At 34.0% G+C, this 25064-nt stretch overlaps 1 protein-coding gene across 1 annotated transcript in view; it reads right to left on the reverse strand.

Moving 5' to 3' along the window:
- The window catches only part of LOC147074762 (uncharacterized), a 60669-nt gene that overhangs the window by 26982 nt on the left and 8623 nt on the right, over positions 1-25064 (reverse strand). Inside the window, exons 2-4 of the mRNA XM_085942597.1 lie at positions 4389-4537; positions 2156-2209; positions 680-887 (exon numbers count right to left, since the gene is read on the reverse strand). Coding sequence (XP_085798723.1) covers positions 680-887; positions 2156-2209; positions 4389-4502 — 376 coding nt within the window. The 5' untranslated portion in view covers positions 4503-4537. The remainder of the gene's footprint in view (positions 1-679; positions 888-2155; positions 2210-4388; positions 4538-25064) is intronic.

The raw sequence follows: 25064 nt of genomic DNA on the forward strand, positions 1-25064 counted from the left end.
ATTCAATATTATTTATACTGTGATGAGATTAGTTCTAAATTCGAACACCTGACTATTTATGATGGTGTATCTATCGTGTTGACACACACTTATCAAAAATTGTATCACACAATCACATATTTTAAAATTAGAGTAATATCCAAGTAAAATATCGCCGCAGGCAACTTTTTTTACTTTTATAGCGAATTTAATAAAATTTTGGTCAACCTGCCACGCCGGGACCTCGGGCTAGAGCCCTATTCTAATACTTTCACAAAGGGGTCTCAAAGCCCGCCAGCGCCTCAGACCTGAAAACACTTTAAAGATTTAGTATTACATACCTATTTACCTATTTAGGAAACAGACAAGGGTTTGCGATGTAATAGAGTTCGCTAAAGGCCTCAAATGGAAATGGGCTGGGCACATAGCTCGAAGAAGAGACAATCGTTGGCCAAATCTAGTCATCCAGTGGTACCCAAGAGGTACAAAATGTCCGCAAGGTAGACCTAGAGACCGCTGGATTGATGAAATGATAGAGTTCTGCGGAAGTAGCTACGTGGCAACGCAACACACATGACCGAGAGAAGTGGAATCAGCCAATAGAGGCCTTCATCCAGCAGTGGTTAGATACAGGCTGATGATGATGACCTATTTAGCGGGTGAATAGCTAAATATTAAAATAGTGATGGGGCAAACTCACCATACGTGATCCAGTAGTGAAGTGCTATAAAGAAGTAAGCGAAAACTGCTATATTTAGAGTTAGGATTGCTAAATAGTTTATCCACCGTTTTCTTCGCCTTGCAAACTCTTGCATTCCGTTTCCTATTGAGTTGAACTTTTCCAGTAAATAACCAGGTTTCTGTGCAATTTCTGGATGTGGATCGTGAGTTAATCGTGCTGCCCCATTCTAGAAAGGAGAAAATGTTATTAATTTGTCATGGAATGGAAGAAATCTGCAACTGCACTTTATGTCAATATGTTATGTATGTATGTTATGGTTCATGATGCTTTCTATCTAGCGAGTAACAAATCGCGCGTTCTCCAGGTACATGTGACCCAATTCAGCTGTCCACAAGCGCTCGCGCGTTTTGACTCTCGCGCAACGATCGCCTGCAAACGCCAGACTCTGGACAATCGCGGCGTTTAAAGCCATTGCAAAATCAAATACGACCGCTTGGCACTCGAACGCGAGACTTTTTATTGCTACTAAATAAATTACGTCACCTAGGTTGTAAAGTGCGGAGAATAAGTATTGGAAGTAATCGCGAAATACAAAATCTCATAGAAACCGACTAACACCATCGAGTTATAGTGCTTTTTTCTACACTTTCTTTATGCCGATTCAAAAATGAATTACTTCTTGTTTCAAACGCGCAAACTACACCATATCTGGACGGAAGCCATTTCTGGTTTTCGAGCGTAAATCGCGATGGGAATCGCGCCACGTGGACAGGCTCTTAGGGTAACATGATTACATGGCAATCGGCTTTTGTATTTTAGTATACAATAGTAGCTCAATTTGGATAACACTTCAGTGAGTATTAAAAAGCCAATAATTAAAATTTGTCGTAATTAAGTGTGACTTCTTTAGCATAGGTATTGGACAATGTGCGTGGGCGCGATACTCAAGAGATGCAGGCTCGATTCCTGCGGTGTGTCTTACTTTTTTTTAAAAAGATTTTTCAATTGAAAATCATTATATTTACTATTATTATTATTACATATTTTCTATCCAAAAATCTTGGAGTGATCTGTGACGTCGATTAGAAATTAAAGTAATACCTACTTTGATTTAAAATACAAAAGCCGAACGCCAATAGTAGCTCAAGTTGGAAAGCGCTTTAGTAAGTATTAAAAGCCAATTATAGTTAAAATTTGGCGCAAATAAGTATGACTCCTTTAGCATAGCGGTATATGTGCGTGAGTGTGATACCCGGGAGATGCTGATTCGATTCCTTACATTTTTCAAAACGATTTTTTTCTATTGGTTATAATATATTTTCTCAGAAGTGTTTTCAAAATTATATATGTTCAATAATTAGAATGTAACATTCTTAAATCTTGTGAATTATTCGTTGATAAAAAAATAGTAAACTGTAATATATTAGCTTTTCAATAAATCAGCTGCTACAATCGAGGCGTTCATAATCTACTCCAAGATTTACTTATACACACCTGACTTAGTGAGCCAATGTTTACTTGTCGCAATTCCATACTTGGTCTTCTTTTCTGGAAAAAGAAAAAATCTTTAGTTATACCACGAAGAATATGATAATACCAAGGGAAAATAAAAAATCTTGTACTTTTAAAAATAAATATCAAGTGGCTCACGGAGGAAGACTTTCCTGTTATGTACCTCACATCTGGGAATGCCTATATCATATACAATTTGAAAGGAAAACTACGTAGTCAAGTATATCTGACCTTCAGTTGGGTTAGTCGGTTATTGCGATCTAGTTCCATGAGAAACCTAAGAAGTCACATAGCGAGAAATGAGTATCTTCTAATGTAGAATATACGTGTGTAGGATTCCTTATCCAAAGTGCTTGGGTCTTGGTGATCAGGGTCTTGAGTAGATATTGCAATACCAGTATTTCAAAACCGGTATTCAATTATTTATCGATACCGAAATACCGGTTTCAAAAATCCAAAATACCGGTATTTTCGGTATTAAGAAAGCATATACGTTTAGGTATGTTTTTCGAAAATGAATTACATGTTGTTTTGTTCACTATTTACTACTATATTGCATTATACATTTAATTTTTTAGCTAATTTAAAAAACCAACAAAGTTAAATAATAATAAAACAAAATCCTTCAAAGATATTTATAGAATTGTCACTAGGAATTTACATATTATTTCGTAAAAGAAAACATCCGTGGCAAATAATTCCTATTATTCTATAACTATTGATCCATCGTTGATATAAGACCCAACAAACGTTGAATTTGAGAGAGATTTTCCTGTACCTGACATTATTTGTAAAAATTCTAGCAGTTCTAAAATATTATGATCTATATATATTTATAAAGGTCAACATAACAAATGTAAGTGTGTACTTTAGGTGGCTATAAAATATTGTTTTAAATAGATTTCAACAGCTAAATTTATTGATAGGTACTTCATTTTGTCTTTAATATGTTTTGATGAATACCAGTATTATACCGGTATTCAATAAGAAATGCCGAAATACCGGTATTGACATATTCATTCGGTATTGCAATCCCTAGTCTTGAGAAGTTCATCTCCTTTTTTCCATCCTCAGTTTTTATTGATACATAGAATTTACTGAAGATTTTACTTTTTTATAATAGATATTCCACAAAAGAAAATCCCAACTGGGGGATACCTAAAAATTCTATGTCTTCATTAGTTGGTCTCCTTAACCAATAGGCCACTCGTAATGCCTCAAATGTACGTAAAATAACGCGTCGTATACATACACAATATGCGCAGTCTTTGGAAGGTGCACCGTTTCATAGTATAATGAAGCAGACAGGGTTAAGATCTCAAGGACAAATAGCATCAAACTACATAGGTCCAAAATTATTTTGGACAATCCCAAGCCTTTGTTTGCATGTTTTAGTTGAATATTCGATATACTTGGATTGTTAATCTTAAATTCAGATCATAGAGATATGGTTGTGTATTTCTTTACATTTAAAATGTCTTTAGGTTATAGGTAATATTCTCAGCGGGTGTGGACTAGGGAATCCAATCCCGGGATCCCGGACAATTTTCGATACCTATGAATCCCGAGATTAGTAAACATAATCCCGAAACCTTCGGAATTGATTTTTTATCAATCATAATCAATAATTAGTATGTGTACAAAATTATATTAGCGAAGTGTATATACCTGCACGTGTCACAAGGGGAATCGCCGGATGCTTACAGATAATAAATAACCGTTTTTTGTTGTCATACGCAATCGTAATAACATCATAAAAATAATAAATTCATTAATTTAACCAGCTAGACGCCTCTGACGTTCTGGCACGCGAACGGCGTCTAACCGCCAGTGCCTCGGAAGTGCAGGTCGGCACTTGTTTCTACGCCGAATTTTATGAATTTTATTTTTTCTTAAATAAATTTAAAAAAACTGTTTTACTTCCACATTACCTATTATCTATGTTACAATAATTATTATTTACTCCATTAAACCCATGAATTTTCAAGATTGAACGTACACAATATTAACATTAAATATCTTAAATAGTATAAATTATACTAGACATTTTTGACGGATTTTATCAATGCTATTTGAATAAATACAAAAATAATAATATTAACTATCGAAAAAAACGCTAATCCCGGGATCGTCAGATTGTAATCCCGAGATCAAAATGTTGGCTCGGGATAGGATTCCCTAGTGTGGACTAAGTAAGTGAGGAAATTATCTTTACCTCGTAACCATCGTCATCGTTTGACACGTAGAATCCTTGGTTGTCTGCCATGATGCTGGAGTAGCCAACAATTTGGCTTTCTCGTCTCTTTGGAACGAAGCGCCACTTTAGCATCCACTTCCCACAGAGCCAGCTACTTCAAGTCACTTCTGGAAGAATAAAGAAAGAGAGCTAAGTATTAGTTTTTCTCATAAACGAAGTATTTAGATTTCCACTGATTGCAGGTTATATTAATAGACTTTATTTTACAGGGAATGGCTATTTGGCACTTCTCAATCAAACTCATATTGACCAAAAAAACATGTAATGTTTGATAGACACGGGATCGAACCCGCAACTATGGTTTCAGAGAGCTTTTTACTAACAATAACGGTGTAACTTATATATACCTTATATACTAACGCAGTACGTACATGCCATAGACAGATAAATGCAATAAGAGTCTTTAGACATCTGATGCGCACTACTATCATTTGCCTCCATTTTCAAAAGTGAAAAAACAAGCTGTCACTTTTATTTTTAGTATGGTTTTTCGTCTGGATTCGGGATGTGGAGGTGAACAAATAACACACCGGAATTGTTTTGGAAACGGCAAGGTATATTTAAGTTAATATTATATAATAGTTACATTTTTAATAATTTATTTTACGGAGGACGAAATGTACGCGTTTGCGATTTGGCTGTTGGCAGCATTCTGCCCGCCATCTAGTGTTTTGCTTTCAACGAAAGCGTTGTCGAAAAACGGCGACGTTGCAATATTTTCAACAGTCATAATCTACGGCATTGCCGGCTCGGCTCTATTATTATTATTTATTTTCGTAATCAGCGCTTTACTATTTGTTGGATTTGATACCGACTCGGGCCTCTTCAGATACATAGAGACATCTCCAAATGGGAACCATACGGGGGTGTAACACTACCTACTACTAAAGAATCCGGTATGCACCGAAAAGTGCGTGCCAGCCCTCTCAACATAAAAAGGTCAGTGTCTGGCATACTGTTAACCCCCCTCCCCTAAATCCGTAATCCACCAACCAACATCTTCAAATTACAGTCCACTTCAAAAGCGCCACCAGTTATTTAAAAAAAAAAAAACACTCTAATATCGAAACATCTCAATGTAAACATATGAAAATATACCTTCTAATTATTATTGTTGTCATAGTACTGCAAGATGCGTATTAAAACCAATATTCAAATAGGATATTTTGAAAGATATGATTTAAAAATTAAATGATAAGATAAGAAAACACTTGACACATTCAGTAAGCATTTAGGTATGTACATGAGATAAATCGTTAAAGATTACTGTTTTGAAAGAAAAATTCGTGGAAAGAGAAACTAGATTAATTGATAATATTTATATAAATACAATATATAAATTATGACGTAGAAACCATGTGGAAATCAATATATATACTCCTTGTTATAAATAACGATCTTTACGTCATTGGCGTAGATAATATATATTATTATAATTCATCAATTAGATAACGCTATGATTACACAGTATCTAATTATCAACATTATTCTGGACCAATGATGAATGTCTCTTGAAGCTGAGTTCATTACTTTTGACCTTGTGGAGTTGCGCTATTTCTTCATTCTACTCAGTGACGTCCCGTGGGGGTAGGCAGATTGAGCGTCGCTTGGGGGCGGCAGTTACTCGAAAGGCGGCAAATCGAGAAGAAACATTAGGTATATAATATAGAAATAGGTACCAAAACCTTAGTAATCGCCGAAAAATCTCTCCAATAAAAAAAATCAGCTCACTGGTTGGAAACAAAATGTATTAATTAACATAAAATGTTTAACCGGAGTGTTAATTTGTCGGGTTTACGATGTCTAGTTTCCTTCCGTTGCCCTTGGACGTCACATTCTTGATTACCAGCAATGACACGTGCAGATTTGAGAATTATATATGAATTATCGGTAGGTACTTACATACTTACCTAATTAATATATCCAAATATTTTTGCCAGTCACTCACGAGTCTTGAAAGTTGTCAGGTGTATATTTAAATGTATCTGAAAACCGTGGACTCGCAATATTGTCTATTGAAGTAGAGATAGCATTTAAATTAGATTAAGTGGTATATATTTTGTTCGTAATGTATCCATACAACACATTTCTTAGATATTGGAGACATGGAAGGATGATAAAAAATACTATACAAAAAAATGGGGTGGCATTTTGGCTAAGGACGTCACTGATTCTACTGAACAGAACTAGCTTTCAGACATTTTCTATCTCTTCGAAACCATTTAATTGATATTGGCAATTTTAAGTATGTATATTTCTGAGGTCTGGTATATTTCGAAGTCACCTAAATATGTCCATCATGGTCCCCACAAGAAGGGCGCCGACAGGGCTCTAGCCTGGGGACCCGGTGTGGCTGGTGAACCAGTTAGGTGAGAAAAACACAGCACAATTTTTCTTGAAAATGAAAATATCTGGCTGTGCGATGCAATTTGATGTGATAATTCAAGTGTAGAATTTTATTTTAAAATTATTGTGTTTCCCAAATTAAAAAAATTGCTATTTACCCAATATAGCGAAGGGTTGCATGTTACTTGGCTACCACAAAATAAGGTCACGAAAAATCGCTAAAAATACACAGAATCACCTTATCTCTGGGGTTCCGCGGAAACCTTTTGAGGAATACTACTGTAAAAAATTACACTGTCTATAACCTTAGCGATAGGTAGGGGGCCCCACCATACATCCTGGCCTGGGGGTCCGATTCAGGATGTAGGGGCCATGATGTCCACTGATTGACCTTGCTTGAGCTATCTGTCCTGTCTATTAACTAATGGAGTTAGGAGTTACCTAATGCGATATTATGCCAAAACGACTCAAATGGAATATTACAAAGCTTAAATACATTAGAATTTAAATTCAAATTCCTTCAAGTACCATCGGTCGATAGTATTAATATTATTATATTTATTAATTAGAATCATTTGTTTATAATAGTCCATTATGTTCCTCTTTCCCGTGGGCACATTTATTAGAAATTCTCTGTAAATACAGTCAAAGCACACTACGTGGCCACCTTACTTTTGGGTATCTACTCCTGATACATTAACTAGCCTTAAAAATCTACCGGTGCTTCACAAAAAACGTAGGTACCTGTGATACGCACGATTAAGACTAAGTGTGTTGTGGGGCGGGTTGGTTTGGAGGAGTATATGCACAGAACAGATTAATAAATATAATTCAAATAGGCTATACCCCACTACACTACTTTTTGAAGCAGGGGTTTGAATGTGTGAGTATTCTACGAAAATGAAACACACATTATAAACTTGCAATAGTGTGTGTAATACACCAATATTAAATGAGCGTCAATGCATAAACCGAGTTGTCAGTATTCGACGTATGACGTATCCTTGTCACGTGTTTAAATTTATCCCGTATTCTTCCTTACTCGATATCGGTTGCCTGCTTCTCCTTGCCCGTTAGGTATTTCAGTTCCCTGTGCAATAGTGTGTATTGCAACCTTCAAATACACCAATATTGAATGAGCGTCAGTGTATAAACCGAGCAGTTGTCAGAACGAAGAATAATAAAGTATTCTTGACACGTGTTTAAGTTTATCCCATATTCTTCCACGCTCGAAATGGGTTACCTGTTACTCCACATCCGTTAGGTAGTTCAGTTCCCATTAATTCTGGGTCTATGTTTGTGTTATTCAGTGGCGAAGGTTGGAAGTAGGCTGTTAAGATCAGTCATAAAAAGTGTATACTTACTAAACTTTGTCAGTCATACGTATTTGTTTTCATTGAAATTAGACTACAATTTACATACGGTGTTAGTTCGTTTTTAAAATTCAATTAAAAACTGCGAAACCAAGCCATAATAAATAACAGTCACAAAATACTCGTCTATCTATAAAATATCTAAAATTATGCAACTAAATCATACATAACTTTGGATATTTTATAGATAGAATAAGTTTAGACACGGACAGAAACTTTAAAAAAATTAACCCACAATATTTGTATTATGTATTAATCCAACGAAAACAAATAAGTATGAATGAAAAAGTGTGCACAATTTTGTCGTATTGCCCAAAATATACCAAAACTATTATGGTTTGATTAGGCAGGGTTTAATTGATTTTTAAAAACTAACCACCACCATCTGTAGGTAAATTGTAGACTTAAGATACGTAAGACTAACAAAGTTTATTGTGCACTATTTATATCGGATCTTAACAGCCTACCTCTACCCTTTGACACTGGTGTTGTTACTAGTTGTTTTTTTTATTATTATGTTTATTCAAACTTATCTGATTCTTAGAAATATTCATATCTACCGGTTTTTTTAGTTACCTTTATCATATTGTTTTTCATTAGCTTGGCACTTCGATTATTTATTTACACTGGCAATATGTATTAATGACGTGCTTTATTATCATCTATTGATCTGTAAGAATTTAATGTCCACTGATTGATATCTGATTTATTAGATAGTATTTTTGTTGTTGTGAGGAAGCATTATCAAAGTATTCAGGTACAGTTGGTCACCATTCATAAGCACACACTTCCGATCGAATATTTACGAGGTTCAAGTCCATTCACATGAATCATTAAAATTATCAATGTATCAGATCCAGTATCCATGCTAATACGTTTTAATACAAATCAATTTTATTTATTTTTACATATAATGATTTTTTTTTCGACCACGTCCGATACTAATAAGATCATATGGGCCTTCACAGAGTGGAGGTTTGTATTAACATTTTTTTTACGAGAAATGGATGTCAGCCACTTGCTCAATATATTAGATCCACACTCTGGCTCATACACAAATTGAAAAACAATATGTGTACTTGCCAGACCCAGCATTCGAACCTGGGACCCACGACGCATAAGCAGCGGGGCCATCGTGGGTGAAATTTATAAATTATTAATTTAAGACGTTTGCAACATGAAATTTAAAAAGAAAGAAATATATATTACCTATGCAGTATTAAGTTATTAAACGGTAGAAGGAGTGAATACAAAAATTGTAAATTAGATACAAGAAAGTACAATGAATGACCTAAGTAGACCCTATTTTAAGAATTTATAAAACAATGCCCACCTATACCCAATCTCAAGTAAGTGGAATATGTAAAATTCCGACGTGTTTTTGTTGAACAGAGTAATTATTGGCCTCCTAATTGGCATCACTAATGGCAGGTTAGTTTTACACCTTGGAAGAACAAACAACTAATGCTAAAATAATACTACATCCGACGGTACTTGAACCTGCAACCACTATGTGCTTTTCCAATTAAGCTACGTCCACCCTACTTAATTACGACGAATTAAACTAGTAGTTCTTATATGAAATGCTATCAAATTGCATTAATAATTTGGTAGTGTATAGTTTGAAAAAATAATGAAAAGTTGAATAAATGCGCAGAGCTTTAACAGTGACCTCCCGTGATGGTAGACAGGTCATGCGCAGCATAGAAGTGGCACAATATAAAGGGTGGCGAATGAAGGAACGGATATAAATATTACAACTTTTGGGAGTAGTACCAGTTTTCTATGAAGGGTTTTAACCTTCAGTTTACGAAACTAATAAAGTCCGCCCGTTGCAGTGAAGTGACCTTGGGTTACCGTACTTGATTGACAATATTACAGTAGGTAAAAGTAAAATGCCTATTTTGGTAACACAAATAAGTCTAATGGGGTTTCATAATCATTATTTATTATTTGCTTTAACTATAAAATGATCAAAAAGTGATAACATCTTATGGGTTTTTCTATATATTCTTACATCCTACAAGTCATAACTTCTCACAATTGAGTATGTTTCTCTTTGTCGCATATACTTTTAGATATAATTATGTCTTTTGTTCATAATATAATGCGAGGCTCTGTTTCCAATGTGCATTTACAATTATTTATGACAGTTAAATAAAATCTCTCGAATACCTATCAATCATAATGTGTATTTACTAGATAATGCTATCGATTTTGAAAACAAAACATTTTAATTATATGTAATATTGATGATTTTAGGAATAGCTGAAATATTGAGATGACGAAGTGGATATCAACTGTAATATTTGTTGTTCAATGGGGCGGGTAACATACGGTGACATGACCATGGCCCCTACAAGGGGGGGGAGGGTGACAGGGCTCTAGCCTAGGGGCCCGGCGTGGCGGGTCGACCACATAATTGACTTCTTAAATTTGCTCTGATAGTAAAAAAAGTTGCCTGCGGTGCTATTTTCCTTTGGAGTTGTTTATTTATTTTATAATAGGTATATGGTTGTGCAATGCAATTTTTGGTTATTGTGTGTTCTCCGTAATGTGTTAAAAATCGCTAAAAATGCATTGAATTTTTATTGACCTCAAACACCATTTCGAAAACGCCACTCAACCGTCAGACTGCCTTTAACCTTAGTTGTAGGTAGAAGGGGCACCAAAGATCATGGCCTGGGGGGCAACTTCAAGATGTGGGGCGCATGGACATGACAGTAACGGGGGTGTTAAAGATTCACCACGTTGGAAATCTGCGTACAAAATATATGAAAAAGAATTACCTAGTGCGGACGGGAGTAATGTGATCCCAAATTCTCCAATTAACCGGTAAAATAACCGGCTGTAAATTTACCGGTTCGAAAATAGCACAAGTAACATATTCACGAGAATCACAATCACATTAAATTGATTTAATGTAATAATTAAATTTTATAAAACAATTAAAATTGTGTTCGCTCTACACTCTACAGCTACTCGTATAACAATAAATGTATTTATTATCTTTTAAATAATGATATAGCGAAAAAATCTGGCATTCTGACATTCAAAATAAAGATATCATACTTATTGATAATCACAGATTTGTCAGGTACTTAGATGATAACAAGAAAAGGCAGGGACGTATTGGCCCAATAGCGTATTGCCAAGCCCTACTTATCCACAACAAAACAGCAGTGGCGAAAGGTGGACGTAGGCTGTGAAGATCCGACATAAATAGTAAACCGTCATACCGAAGATGAAAGTCTTATGGCCGGGACCACAAAACTAGAAGTGAGTTGGAAATACTGTCACCAGTTTGTGTACTTAAGTTTCGGATGAAACTACCCATACTCAGTATGTGTAGCCCAATAAACGTATTCCAAAAAACTTGTGATGATATGCAGTCGCCAGTTGGTTTCAAAACTATTGACATTAAATGCGCGCGAACGAGATACATAGCACTTGAATATAGGTACATTTTAATTTATTAGCTATTGCGTTCGAATGTATGAATAATAGGTCATAAATTTTGTGTCGCAGCACAGTGGTGAGATGACGCACAGGCTTAGGCTTATTATATGACCGCTCAAAACATGTAAAAAAAATCATTGTTATTAATTTTTGTTAATAAGAATATTGTAACCTAACAAAAAACAATTCATGAATTTAAAATGTGTTTAAAATTTTATAATAAATGGGACTATTCGACAAGCGGAGCTCAGCGTATTTTTGCGATTCTATTGAAGCCGATACACAGTCTGAGTTCCCTGAGCCAATACGTATTTCAAATACTAATATGGAGTTGGTTTTAGTTTCAGTTGAGTATGAAACTTTTACGCACGCCAAATGCTCTATATAGTATTCCAAATACTAGTAAGTATTTTGGAACAAGTTTCTATACTAAGTATTTTTTTATACTGATAGTAAGTATACTTAGTCTTCAAAATCGACTAGTTTTCCCATCTCTAGTGTACTATCAGCACTACCGTACCTAATACCAAAGAGGAAAGTCTTATGGCCGGGGTCATAAAACCCTTTTATTGATGTGTATCTCAAGCAAACAAAAATACACTACAGGCTTTTCATTATATTGAATTTCGCACTCAATTGATGGTTTCAAAATTTGAAACATTTTTTATTTCTTTCTTATAATTGAGGGTAAGTTCGGTTGTGAATGAGGATGATGTTTCAACTGCATATATATGTCATATATATGTCATATTTAGTTTCAAAACAGATGTAGCTTATATAATAAATGTAATATCAATGACGAAGGCTGAAGATAGGCTGTTAAGATCCGACATAAATAGTGCACATTAAACTTTGTCATTCGAAAGTATCAGTTTACGTTGAACTAAGCTACAATAGCGGTTGTTAGTTTTGAAAATACTATCAAACCCTCCCTAATCCAACACAATATAGTAGATAATTAATTGTCAAAGATAGTCGTTTATCTATAAAATATATAAAATTATGCCATTAAATTTAAAGAATATTTTTTATCAATTATGATTTGATATAGCCAGGGCTAAATGAATTTAAAAAAATTAACCGACACTATCTGGAATAATATGTATTCTTAATTCAACAAAAACAAATAAGTATGATTAGAAACGTGTGTACTATTTTTGTCGCATCATCCATAGCATACCTAAACTATTATGGTTTGGTTTAGGCAAGGTATAATTGAATTTTAAGAACTAACCAGCACCATCTGCAAATTTCCCAGATCAGGATTGGAAATTATACCACGTGAGAGCAGGGAAAATGCTTTAGGAGCAGAAGTAACATATGTGCTTCAATATTTTATAATCGGATGCATTTAGAATCAAGTATGACATATTAAAAATTATGTTGCCGTACTGAACGATAAATTAAATCGTGGTAAATTTTCAAAATCGCTGCCTTTTAATTTTCAATCTGTAATTTTTGTACACTATCTCGTTCTAAAACAGTTATCACAGTCATGAGCGGCCGTGCTAAAAAAAACATCACGCCAGATAGTTTACATCTCGGGATATTGACTTTACTGTCTAAACACTAAATATTAGATAGCATATTTACCACTATTTTATTGATTTTGAAGTGATATGTTAGAATAGTCCTGATGTAACTTTTGTAAAAAATAGTTGTGTCCACTCTAGATAAATTTACGATTGTATGACGTATGCCTTAAAATATTATGTTACCAACCTATTGTAAATTGGAGAAACAGTGATACAATATGATATCACTGTTATCATTGAGTATGTAATTGAAATCATATTATCAAATGATAACGTTTATGTATAAAAGGTCATGATGAACTTCAATAATGTGATGAAAGATAAAGGCTTTGACAATCTGATCTCGAGATTTATAGTACATACCGCAGGGCTCGAAATCGACCGGAGCGCAGTTCCAGTTTGTTTAATCCCCGAGATTATCGCTCCGTCTCGAGGAAAAACATAATTTAACCGTCTAAGCTTAGTGCAGGATCCCATATATTCTCGTGGATTACATAACGTATACATAATATGCGGAACGCATTCTGACAATTGGAATAGGTTTTAGGAGTCACCAAGATGTATAATGTCGATGTTGCCAGGCGATATTAGTGGTAATTTTTTTTTTATTGAGGTTTTAATTTTTTTTCTTATAACCCACCAAAAATTGTTCTGAGTTCTTCAATAAAACCAAGACCGAATCGGGGATTGATTGAAAATGCAATAATTGTACCATGCCATCGGCATGGTCGTAGAACGGTTCGTCCCATTTGAAAAAATAAAAATAGCGGGTAGTGCAATGTGTTCAAAATTATCGATTCTTAGGATCCTCCTTGGCTAAAATTATTTTATTTAGTAGCATTTTTGTATAAAATCACCCAGATTGGTTTCTTTACTATATCTATGCATATGACATTAGTTTTAGTATTATGGTTAATCCATAAACAGTGTAGGTTGCACATATAGGTAGGTGAATAAATGAAATAACGATAACCACTAACCACACCAAGTACACATTTATTAAAAAAAAGAAACAACTAGTCAAGTGTTCAAACTGCTTTAAGGGGACGTTCTACAGAATTGGCCTTGAGAATTGAAAATATGATTTTTTAACATGTGGTCCATAATATCTGGTCTACTAGTTAATATAAAAAGGTCGTGTCAAAGTTGTTTGTGTCAATAAATTTGCTCTATGACTCGATCCGACTCATATTTCATCAGGGCTGTCAAAGACATAAATCATAAATATTTATAATTTAAAATTTTTATTTATAATATATATTATTTAAGTTTTGTGTATCTAATGCCGGGTACACACTGGCAACAAGTTAAGTTGCTGGCAACCTCGTTAGATTTTACGATAATTATGATGATTATCGTAAAATTTATTAAGCAATTATGGTAAGTATCGTAAAATTTAATGAGGTTGCCAGCAACTTATTGCCACTGTGGAAATGGGTTAATATCCACTGTGGTTCACGTAGTGGCATGGACCTGGGGTTAACTAATTCAGGAAGTCAACACCCATGATAGAATTTTTTTAAGTTTTGGTTGCATTATATTCCAAAACTCTTCTGTAAAAATCGTTTTCGATTTTATAAATGGAAATTTCTCGGTGTACATAGTAAACAAACCTACGAATAAAAAAAGACAAGAAGGAACATACTGATTCATCGCAAGTGAAATCTGGCAATCAAATTCGCCATTTTGAAAAGCGACGATTTTGCGTAAACAAATATCACGTGGTCTGTACGTGTGCGGCAAACTTCGAATGTGTTTGTAATTTTGTGTATTTTATGTTTGTGTATCACGCATTGTCAGCCATATTTGCCGGCCTTTCTGATTGCCGTGATTTGTACACATCTTCCTTCCTGTCTTTTTTTATTCGTAGAAACAAACAGTATTTTTTATTAGTTATATGAAGTTGGCCTTGAATCTGTAATAAAATAATACACAATTAAAAGATTTTGAAATAGAAAAAAACACATTTCCATGCTTTCAGCCGTGCTCACTCATGAATGTCATTCGTCATTTAGATAAGTATATACACATTTTGATGTTATCTTGCAAAGTGCAAATGTAATGTTTTCAAATAATTGATATGGATTGATTATACCATCGTATTATTTTCTCGAAATCATAAACATACTATAATAGTATTTGAGTATCAACCTATATTCAATTTGAATTTGGTTATAATAATAATATACCCGTATATATATATATCAATAGTATGTTTGCTACAAAATCCACCCAAGTTATCAGTACGTACTTGCACAGGTTTGATTAAAAACTATGATGAAATTAACATTTTAAAAATATTATTTCATAATATTATTTTGACAGCCCTGTTTTCTGATCGGCGTACATCTTGCAGGTGTTTATAAAATAATAATAATGTTAAGCGGCAGACAATATTAATAATAATAATATTGTTTCTTGAAATAAAATCTCCGATGATTAGTGATTTTTGCGAAAAGATCAATTTAAATTAACGATACTTACGACGCCGAGGTCCTTTTTATACTAAATTATATTTGAATGTCGAGCTCTTCAGCCCCCCTTAAGTAAAGTATCATGATCACAGTTTTTACAAACACTACTTTTACATTTGCACAATGATATACATGTCAAAGCTGATTTCTTATAACTACATAATAATGTACGGCAGTTAGAATTACATATGCATGGTTTAACTAAATAATTTGGTAGAGGTTCATTTGTCATTTGACTTGGATACAAATTATTTTCTCGTAACTCATAGCCAAGTTGTAGGAAATCAATAGGCTCAATAGTGGATGAGATGAGCTTTTTCTTAAATAAACTTGTGCTGAAGCCTTTAAACATTGTAAATACAATGAATCATAATATGTGCATATCACTCTTGACAAATTTAAACTAAATCCAATATTTTGGGAAATAAATTTATATCGAAGTTCATCCACTGTTGTTTTTTGTTTATAAATAAGTAAGTGCAAACTTTTTCCAGGTCTTGAAACTGCTGTGGTCTCCAAAAATCCATTTCATAAAGCTGGCTTACTGATATGTCTCTCTCTATGCCTGATTACCTCGCATCAAATTAGATCAAATGATAAAAAATAGATAGATAATATATGTAAAAAAATATTTTTAGAATAATATATTACTAACATAATTTTCTTCCTAGAGCCGGAGTGCAAAGTTATATTATAATCTACCTCAATCATCTTGTTTTAGCCAATTCCTGGTAAATAATTATATCACTTACCCATTTGAAATACAAATTAGTTACAGGAATATTGAACAGGTAATGTGGCGTTCGTTGATTTTGACAGGTCGACTTGTAAGTCCAAAACTTCGGTGGTTGAACGGGTCTACTTTTAACCTGAGGTTACTGGAGTGTAGATGAAGATTCAGGATGTGGATAGGGGTTACGTGTAAATTGTACTTATTACATTTCACCGTACACAGTTCGCCGTGATTTTGTAAGTGGCTTCCTGTAAATCGACAGGAACCGTGTTTTATTTAGAAATTCATTTCATGTTAATACTATACGACCCAAAGAGGTTTGACGGTCTTTAATATACGGCCACATATTTCCGATATAACATTTCACTGTGCAGTGTGATACGCCGAACTGCATACGTATAAATTTCCGGACACGGGTGGATAGGACCCGTTCTGTGTTGATGATGATGAAATAAATATTTATGTACTAGGATTATAGGAATTAATTTCGTTTTAAATTATCAAATCTTCCATTAGAGCTGTCATTTTTAAATTAATAAGTAGATAAGTATTTATATTCTATTGCAATACAATATAAAATTTAACAATACAATATAATATTATTATGGAATAATAATGATAAAAAAGCATTTATATAATTTCACTAATCCAGAGATTAAAATTGCATTTAAATCAAGGTAAGGAAGTACCTATATCCAGTGCGTATTAAATACTAATATTATACGTAGTGTAATTGTACGTAGTGGATCAGGGGGTCCCAACAAGTTTGTGATGAGGAGCACATTTTTAATCAAAGAAGCAGTGGCACTCAAGTGACATTCACATAATTTTTCAATGAAGCTTCTATAATTTTACAGTGTAAATAATTACAAAATAAAAAGAACTTTTTATATACCACGTTTTTAAATTTTCTGTTGAATAATAGGTATACACTTTTTTCTTTTATTTTTTTAACTGTCAATTCATGGTGGAACTGCATTGTATTGTTGTTTTTATTTAATAAAACGCAATTTTTTTATAGAACTTATTCCACTTTAATTAAATTAAATTAAAGTGGAATAAGTACTATAAAAAAATTGCGTTTTAAGTATATTCCAGGGACGTTCTTATTTTCCATGATATGGTCATTGAAGGTTGAAATTATGTTTAACTTAATATACTAATTCTGACATTACTATCTAGACATATACACATTTTGATTAAACTTACCTGCCTAATGTTAATCTAAATATTAACAAATTAATACTGAATACATATTTTGCCACGGACGCACAAAATAGGGTTAGGGGCACACTTGCGCCCGTGGGCACGCTGAGTAAACTCTAAAAACAATATCCTGAAAACAATCGTATTCAACGAATTTGTTTGTTAACAATTAAAGAAGGGTGTTTAAAGAAGGGTGTTTAAATATGTGATGTAATAAGTGACGTCTCTAGGCAAAATGCCGCCCCTGGGCAGCGCGAAAATGCCACCCCATTTTTCATACTTACATTATTTTTTATCATCCTTCCACGACTCCAATATTTAAGAAATATGCTGTATGGATACGTTACTAACAAAATATATACCACTAAATCTAATATAAATGCTATCTGCTGTCATGTTATTTACAAATGACACACTTTATTCATATGGCAACAAAATGGCAAAGGACAACCTGAATACGCATGCGCAATACGATAGTTTCAAGGAGTTCGTAAACTATTTCCGGCGCTAAAGAAGCAAGAGCGGCTTTTTAACATGAAGGCGAGGCGGGATTCAAGTCTCTCAGTTTTGACCGTTCGAACGAGGCAGACGTCTCTCAGTTTTGATCGTTCGAACGAAGCAGACCTCCTGAAGACGGCTCTTAAGTTTTGAACCCTGGGCCGGACCACATGGCTCTCCGTTCCTGAAGATTATTATGGCCAACCGAAGGAAGACCCTCTCCAAGGCCAGGGAGATCGAAGGAAGCCCAGGGTTCCGAAACATTTGAAGATGAGCTGAGATCATATTATTTGTTTTGTGGTATTTATTAATATTTTTATTACGTTACGGTCCACCGAACTAGCATTTGATTTGTATTCTAAATTGTCTGAATATTATACTACGTTAGACGCTCGTAATGGATTTGATTAATTTACACCTTTATACACTGTCGCCCGCTAGTAAATTTTATATATTAATTATACATCTGTTAAAGTTCTTTACACGCGTTTTATTTAAATTACTTTTTATCACTATTGTCTCTATGCATTTCATAGAGTGGCGCTCAAATCCGAGATATCTATTAATTCCATTTTTATGTCTTTTATTAATACAGGTACATACACGAATGAGTGAAGTAACCGGACAGGTAACTGAGGTTTTAGAGGTATTGTCAAACCACCCACGACCCTGCATTCCCCCAGTCTCATGCTCTATATCCCATCCAATTCAAATCCACTCCTCTTTTTCCTACGTTACAATCTGATCAGTTGTCACAATTCCCACCTTACCTACTCATACCTATTTCCTAGTATGACACTGCTTCAATAGACAATATTGCGAGTCCACGGTTTTCTGATACATTTAAATATACACCTGACAACTTTTAAAACTCGCGAGTGACTGGAAAAAATATTTAGATAAATTAATTCGGTAAGTATGTAGGTACCTACCTATAATTCAAATATAATTCTCAAATCTACACCTGGCATTGCTGGTCATCAAGGATGTGACGTCCAAAGACAACGAAAGTAAACTAAACATCGCAATCACGACAAAAAATACAGTCCTGTTAAACATTCTATGTTAATTAATACAGTTTGTTCCCAACCAGCGAGCTGAATTATTTATTGGAGAGATATTTCCGTGATTATTAAGTTTAGGTACCTATTTTTATATATGCCTAATGATTCTTCTCAATTTACCGCCCTTCCAGTAACTGCCGCCCCCAAGCGACGCTCAATCTGCCTACCCCTACGGGACGTCACTGGATGTAATTTAGACAGAAGGGTAAAACATTGTGACAAAGTGTGACGATTAGGCCAAAAATAACTAAAACCGTGTGACGAATTTTTTATGGACATAACACTATCCAGAAAAACAATCATTTTCAACGAATTTGTTTGTTAACAATAATTAATGGAGCGTGTTCAAGGATTCATCATGCGACAAGCCAAACCAGTCAAGAATCCAAATGTCATACGCACACACTCGTCTTGTTAGTGCGTAGTATTTTTGAAAATAGGACTATTATCAGCTGGAGTCCTTATGAAGTTTCCTACATGCTTATTTTAAAGCGCATCCAGATGAAATTTCTTCGATGTATTTATTTTAAGACATATAACTATTTTCCTTTAGATAATTCGTCAAATGATTATTTTCCGATTGCCTTTCTATAAGGCATACTCACTTTTCACTCTCATGAACCTCGTAGGTCACTAATTATGCTCTTGAAAAATTTATGCCTGCTATCACGAGGGACGGATTCCAATCCTGGCATCCTAAAGAATTAAAATTTATATGCGCTTGTCAATTATCTACGTGGTCACAGCCATTACTTATTCTTGGTCAGAACTGTTTCATCGAGTCAAGACTAGGGATTCCAATCCCGGGATCCCGAGCTATTTTCGATGCCTATGAATCCCGGGATTGATAAACATAATCCCGGGATTTCGGAATTGATTTTTTTATCAATTTTTATGGAAAATAAAATAAAAGCGAAAATATAAAAAATACTTTTAATAAAAAATAACAACATTAGAAATAAACTGAGTTTGAATGAAGTTTGAAGTTTGACTCATGTGTAGGTTGCCGATTCATTTTATTTTTTCACATAAATTATTAAAAATGGAAAGATTTGAAAAAACAATGCTTCGCACCTTTAACAAAGTAATTCCACCATGATATCATACGTTTTACGGAAGTTTCATATTTGTCTGACTAATTAGATTTATGAAGCGGGAAGGCCATAAGTACGCCATGATTATTTGCTTTACTATTTTAAATCTCGCTAATCCATTGATAAGTCGTTACTATCAGAAACAGCAATCTCCTATTATATTCACATTATTATTTAAATTACAATATTATTTACTCCATTAAACTAGTGTATTTCCAAGATTGAACGTATACAATATTAACAATAAATGTCTTAAATAGTATAAATTATACAAGATTTATTTTTGACCGATTTTATCAATGTTATTTGTAAATATAAAAATTTTATATGAACAATGGAAAAAATGCCAATCCCGGGACCAGTTCCGGGATTCCGGGATTGTCAAATTGTAATCCCGAAATGACGGGATCAGAATTTTGGCTCGGGATTGGATTCCCTAGTCAAGACTATCAGGCACCATTAACGAGGGGTGCAAGACTAGTAAATGCGCTCCCTAAAGACATAGACATTTTCAATGATGTACTTTGCAATTTGTTTTTGAAACTTTATTTTATTGTTTATGTTTATTATTAATATTATCGTATTCTTCTATCTTGTGACTCTTGCGTCTTTCTCTTAGGTATGCTTACATACAGCAGCCTGCAATTTAGAAGAGATCTTTATTTACCTACGTATTGTTTTCGACTTATACGTGGTATAAATGAGAACTCTGCCATTCTGGGCAGTGTTGACCTGTGTGTCCCTGATAACTATCTTAGAAATAGCATCAGTAATTGTTTATTCTCCCAAGGCGCAGAACAAACCTGCCACTGGTAATGCCAATTGGGAGGGCGATAACTATGTTCAACCAAATTGCTTCGGGTATTGATATATTCCACTTGCGTGAGGTGAATTTAGGTGGACGCTGTTTTATAAATGCTTAAAATAGGGTCTCCTTAGCAAACCTTGGTGTAGGTACTTCTTTGAACTTCTATAGATGTATAATTTATTGTATTTTCACTGCTTTTATATGATTATAATTATGTTCTCTTTTTATATTTTCATTATTATCGTTTTTATTACTTTTCTTATTTATAATAATGTGTCATGTCATGTTGTGAACGTCTTAAACTTATAATTTTTAATGTTAAATAATAAATTGAAATATGTATTTGTTGTGTAGCTGCAGAATAATAGCGATCAGATATCTATTGTTTAATGTATCAAATTACTCTACTGTAATATATTCCCAGCGAATCAATTTCCAGCAAACAACTCTTAGCTAGATCAGCAAGTTGATTGGCAATATTAAATACTGTATATTATTACATCATATCACAGCACATTATATCGTTACGGTGTATTAGCCGAATAATCATTTTTCATGGTATCATATTTTCTTACGACTGTAATAATAAATAAGATTTCATTTCGCTACTCGAGTTAAAACGCTGACTCTATAATTAGTCCAATATGATTATGTAACAGAATTCAATGTTAATGTATTACTTTTTATTGTATAAATAACGAAGAATAATTTATCTAAATGTCACTCGAATCCAAGTACCTAGCTCGTAACTATCTCAGTAGATTATATTATGTACTATCATTGTATAATATACTATTGTACCGATACGCTGCTAATAAATCTCACCCTGCTACATCGTAGACTTCATCATCATCATCCTCAACCCACACATTGAACACCACAGTAGTGACCCAACAGTTGTAATGTAAATCTCATGTTGTGAACGTCCTGAATTTTGATTTTTTATGTCCACAATGTATTGCTTTCTTAAATAAATAATGGTTTCTATTTTGCGAAATATTTTTCGTACTATAACCGGTCTGTAAGTGTATGGAAAATGTTGGAAACCACTGCTCAGGACCGTCACAAAAATCGTAAAAAAACAAATCTACTTTAGATGAGACAATCTCTACATGGCTTGTTCTATGATGTCTGTGGATTTTGAAACAACTTAGTTAGGACAACAAAAAACTAAGTACAAAAAAAACACATGGCACAGTTATCCACTCTCGTTACTATCAAAAAATAACAACATACCTGTCAAATAATTTATTAATGGTAGAGTTTGGCAATGACCTAGAAAGCCATCTGCTTGACGTATAGGTACTCACGAATAAATTAAAAATGTTATTCATATCATAAGCAAAATTGTTCACTGCATGTCAATGACAGATTGTAACTATGTTTACGTGGTACCTAATATTTTTGAAAAACCTCAGAACCTGTTAAGATCAAATTACACTAGGGGATTTCCACGCCGATCGTCTTCCCCGGTGGTGAAATGTATATATGAGTTGCCGCCCTAGAGTCATTACTCACACATTAAAACCAGAAAGGTCAGTGTCTGGCATCCTGTTAAACCCCTCCCCCTAGATCCGGAATCAACCAGCAACTTAAAATTATACAGTCCACTGCTAAAAGCGCCACCAGTAGGTATTACTTTAATCACTAACCGATGTCTTGCTTATATATTTGTCTAACATTACAAGAGCTCCTCCCAGTGACGTCCCGTGGGGGTAGGCAGATTGATCGTCGCTTGGAGGCGGCAGTTACCCAAAGGGCGGCAAATCGAGGAGAATCATTAGGTAGATATAGAAAGCTACATAAACTTAGTAATAACGGAAATCTTTCCATTAAAAAAATCAGCTCACTAGTTGGAAACAAAATATATTAATTAGGTACTATACAAGTTTTAGCAGGACTTTATTTTTTTGTCGGGTTCGCGATGTCTAGTTTACTTCCGTTGTCTTTGGACGTCGCGTTATTGGTAAACAGTAATGACATGTGCATACCTAATTTAAAATTTATCCAAATATTTTTGCCAGTCACTCACGAGTTTGGAAGTTTGGATTTTTCAATGTAGGTATCTATCTGAAACCGTAGACCCGCAATATTGTCTATTGAAGCAGATATGGCATTTAAATTAGTTTCAGTGGTATACCTATATCTTGTTAGCAATGTATTCATACAACACATTTCTTAGATATCTAAGTCATTAAAGGATGATAAAAAGTAGTGTTAAAAAAATGTGGCGGCATTTTGGCACTGCCTAGGGGCGGCATTTTGTCTAGGGACGTCACTGGCTGCCCTCATCAACTTTCTTCTTTTGACCTGAATGTAGAGGGGACCCCACCTTACATACCTCTGGCTCAGCATTTTATGCACTATCTCTTTAGAATTTCATTAATTTATAGATAAGTATATTTCGGTGTATCGTATCGCTATATATATGTACCTATAGTATATTATATGTACATATATTACGAATTAATTATGTTGTTATCCTCTTATCAAATGATACCTTTACAACCTACTACTAAAAATATCAAGAGGTAGTAGATAATATTACATTAATTTACTTACTCAAAATGCTCTTTTTTATTAGGTATATATGTCGAGATAACAATACATATTATTTTACTGTGTTATGTATTATGTTCGAGACCATCTAGTATTATTTTTTTAGTAAATACCAACTAGGGATAATATAGTATTTTAATGATCTAACTTTCCCCGTAGTTCAATGCGTAAGGCGTCGGCCTTTAATTGAGGCGTCTAATTCCAAAAATCAATAAGTCCACATTTGGTCAAAATCGAGAAAAAAATACGGTACTGTTCGGTTATCAGGAATACAGCGGAAAACACATTTTACAAAGCCGACAAACTGGATTATTTGTTAAGTTAACCTAACCAAACCTAACCTAACCTAACCCAAACTAACAAATAAACCAGTATATCGGGTATTTTCAAAATGTGTTTTCCGCTGTATTCCTGATAACCGAACAGTACCAAAAATACGCACGTGTTCTTTGTACAATTTTACACAATATGTTTTGATCTATAAATTCAAAAACGCGACATAACCCTACTAAAAAAAATATTTTATGTCTTGATTTATTACAAAAAGTGTCCGTGTTTCATATTATTTAAAGCTTGGTTGATTTTGCGCGTGTTTAAGTCAACTAATAATGGATCGTTCAATATTGAAAAGGGCGTGTCCCATGTTGTAGAATCTGGTAAACTCATGACAGTGACACGGAAATATGGGCCTTATGCGGAATAAATTAAAAAGTGAGCTACAAGTAGCGCTACGTCCAATTTTATTTTGCCTATATTTATTACATTTAAAAGTTTAATTGCGATTTGGTTCTAATTTTGACATAGAATTCAACGGAAAAAATATTACCACGTTAAAACAAATTATTGAAGCTTGAAACATAAAAATGTTGTTTCCCGAAAATATTGAATTTTGGAGTTGTCGCTTTTTGTAATTAGACGCCTCAATTATGATCAAAATTCAAGCACGGAGTGGCTGGGTATGAATAATGTACCTGGAAAAGTGTGGTATTTCACAGTTGATCCGATGAGACTTATAAATACGTAGTAGACAGGTTAGATTTGGTAATCAGTAGCACTTGCTAGATTTTTTTAACCCCGCTTAAAACCACTAAAAAAATATTATGGATTTTTTTTCAAAATGTACCCCTCTCCCCCAAACCATTTTCTTGTGTGCGCGCCTGGTTCTACTGAGAAAAAAAGGTTGGGAATCACTGCCCGGATGGTAATGTCTCATTCACAAAACAGCTGTAAACAGGAAAACGGTCAACAATAATCATTATGTGTTTCCTTAATTTTTTACTGATGGAGGTAATTCCCCGACCAAGCAATGCATCATCATTTTTCTTATGATTACTCGATAAGTAAAAAATATAATATTATATTCATGCACGTTCTTGGTACATTGCGGCCTTGAACTGTTAGTAGGTAAATCACAGTGTTGTTTTTTCAAAACATTTTAGTTGCATCGTGTTTTTTTTAATCGTCGACATTGTCAGCTGTTTTATA

This window comes from Rhyacophila brunnea, unplaced genomic scaffold (assembly GCF_057557595.1).
Source record: "Rhyacophila brunnea isolate RB1 unplaced genomic scaffold, BYU_Rbru_1.0 scaffold_15, whole genome shotgun sequence".
NCBI classification, from domain to species: Eukaryota; Metazoa; Arthropoda; class Insecta; order Trichoptera; family Rhyacophilidae; genus Rhyacophila; species Rhyacophila brunnea.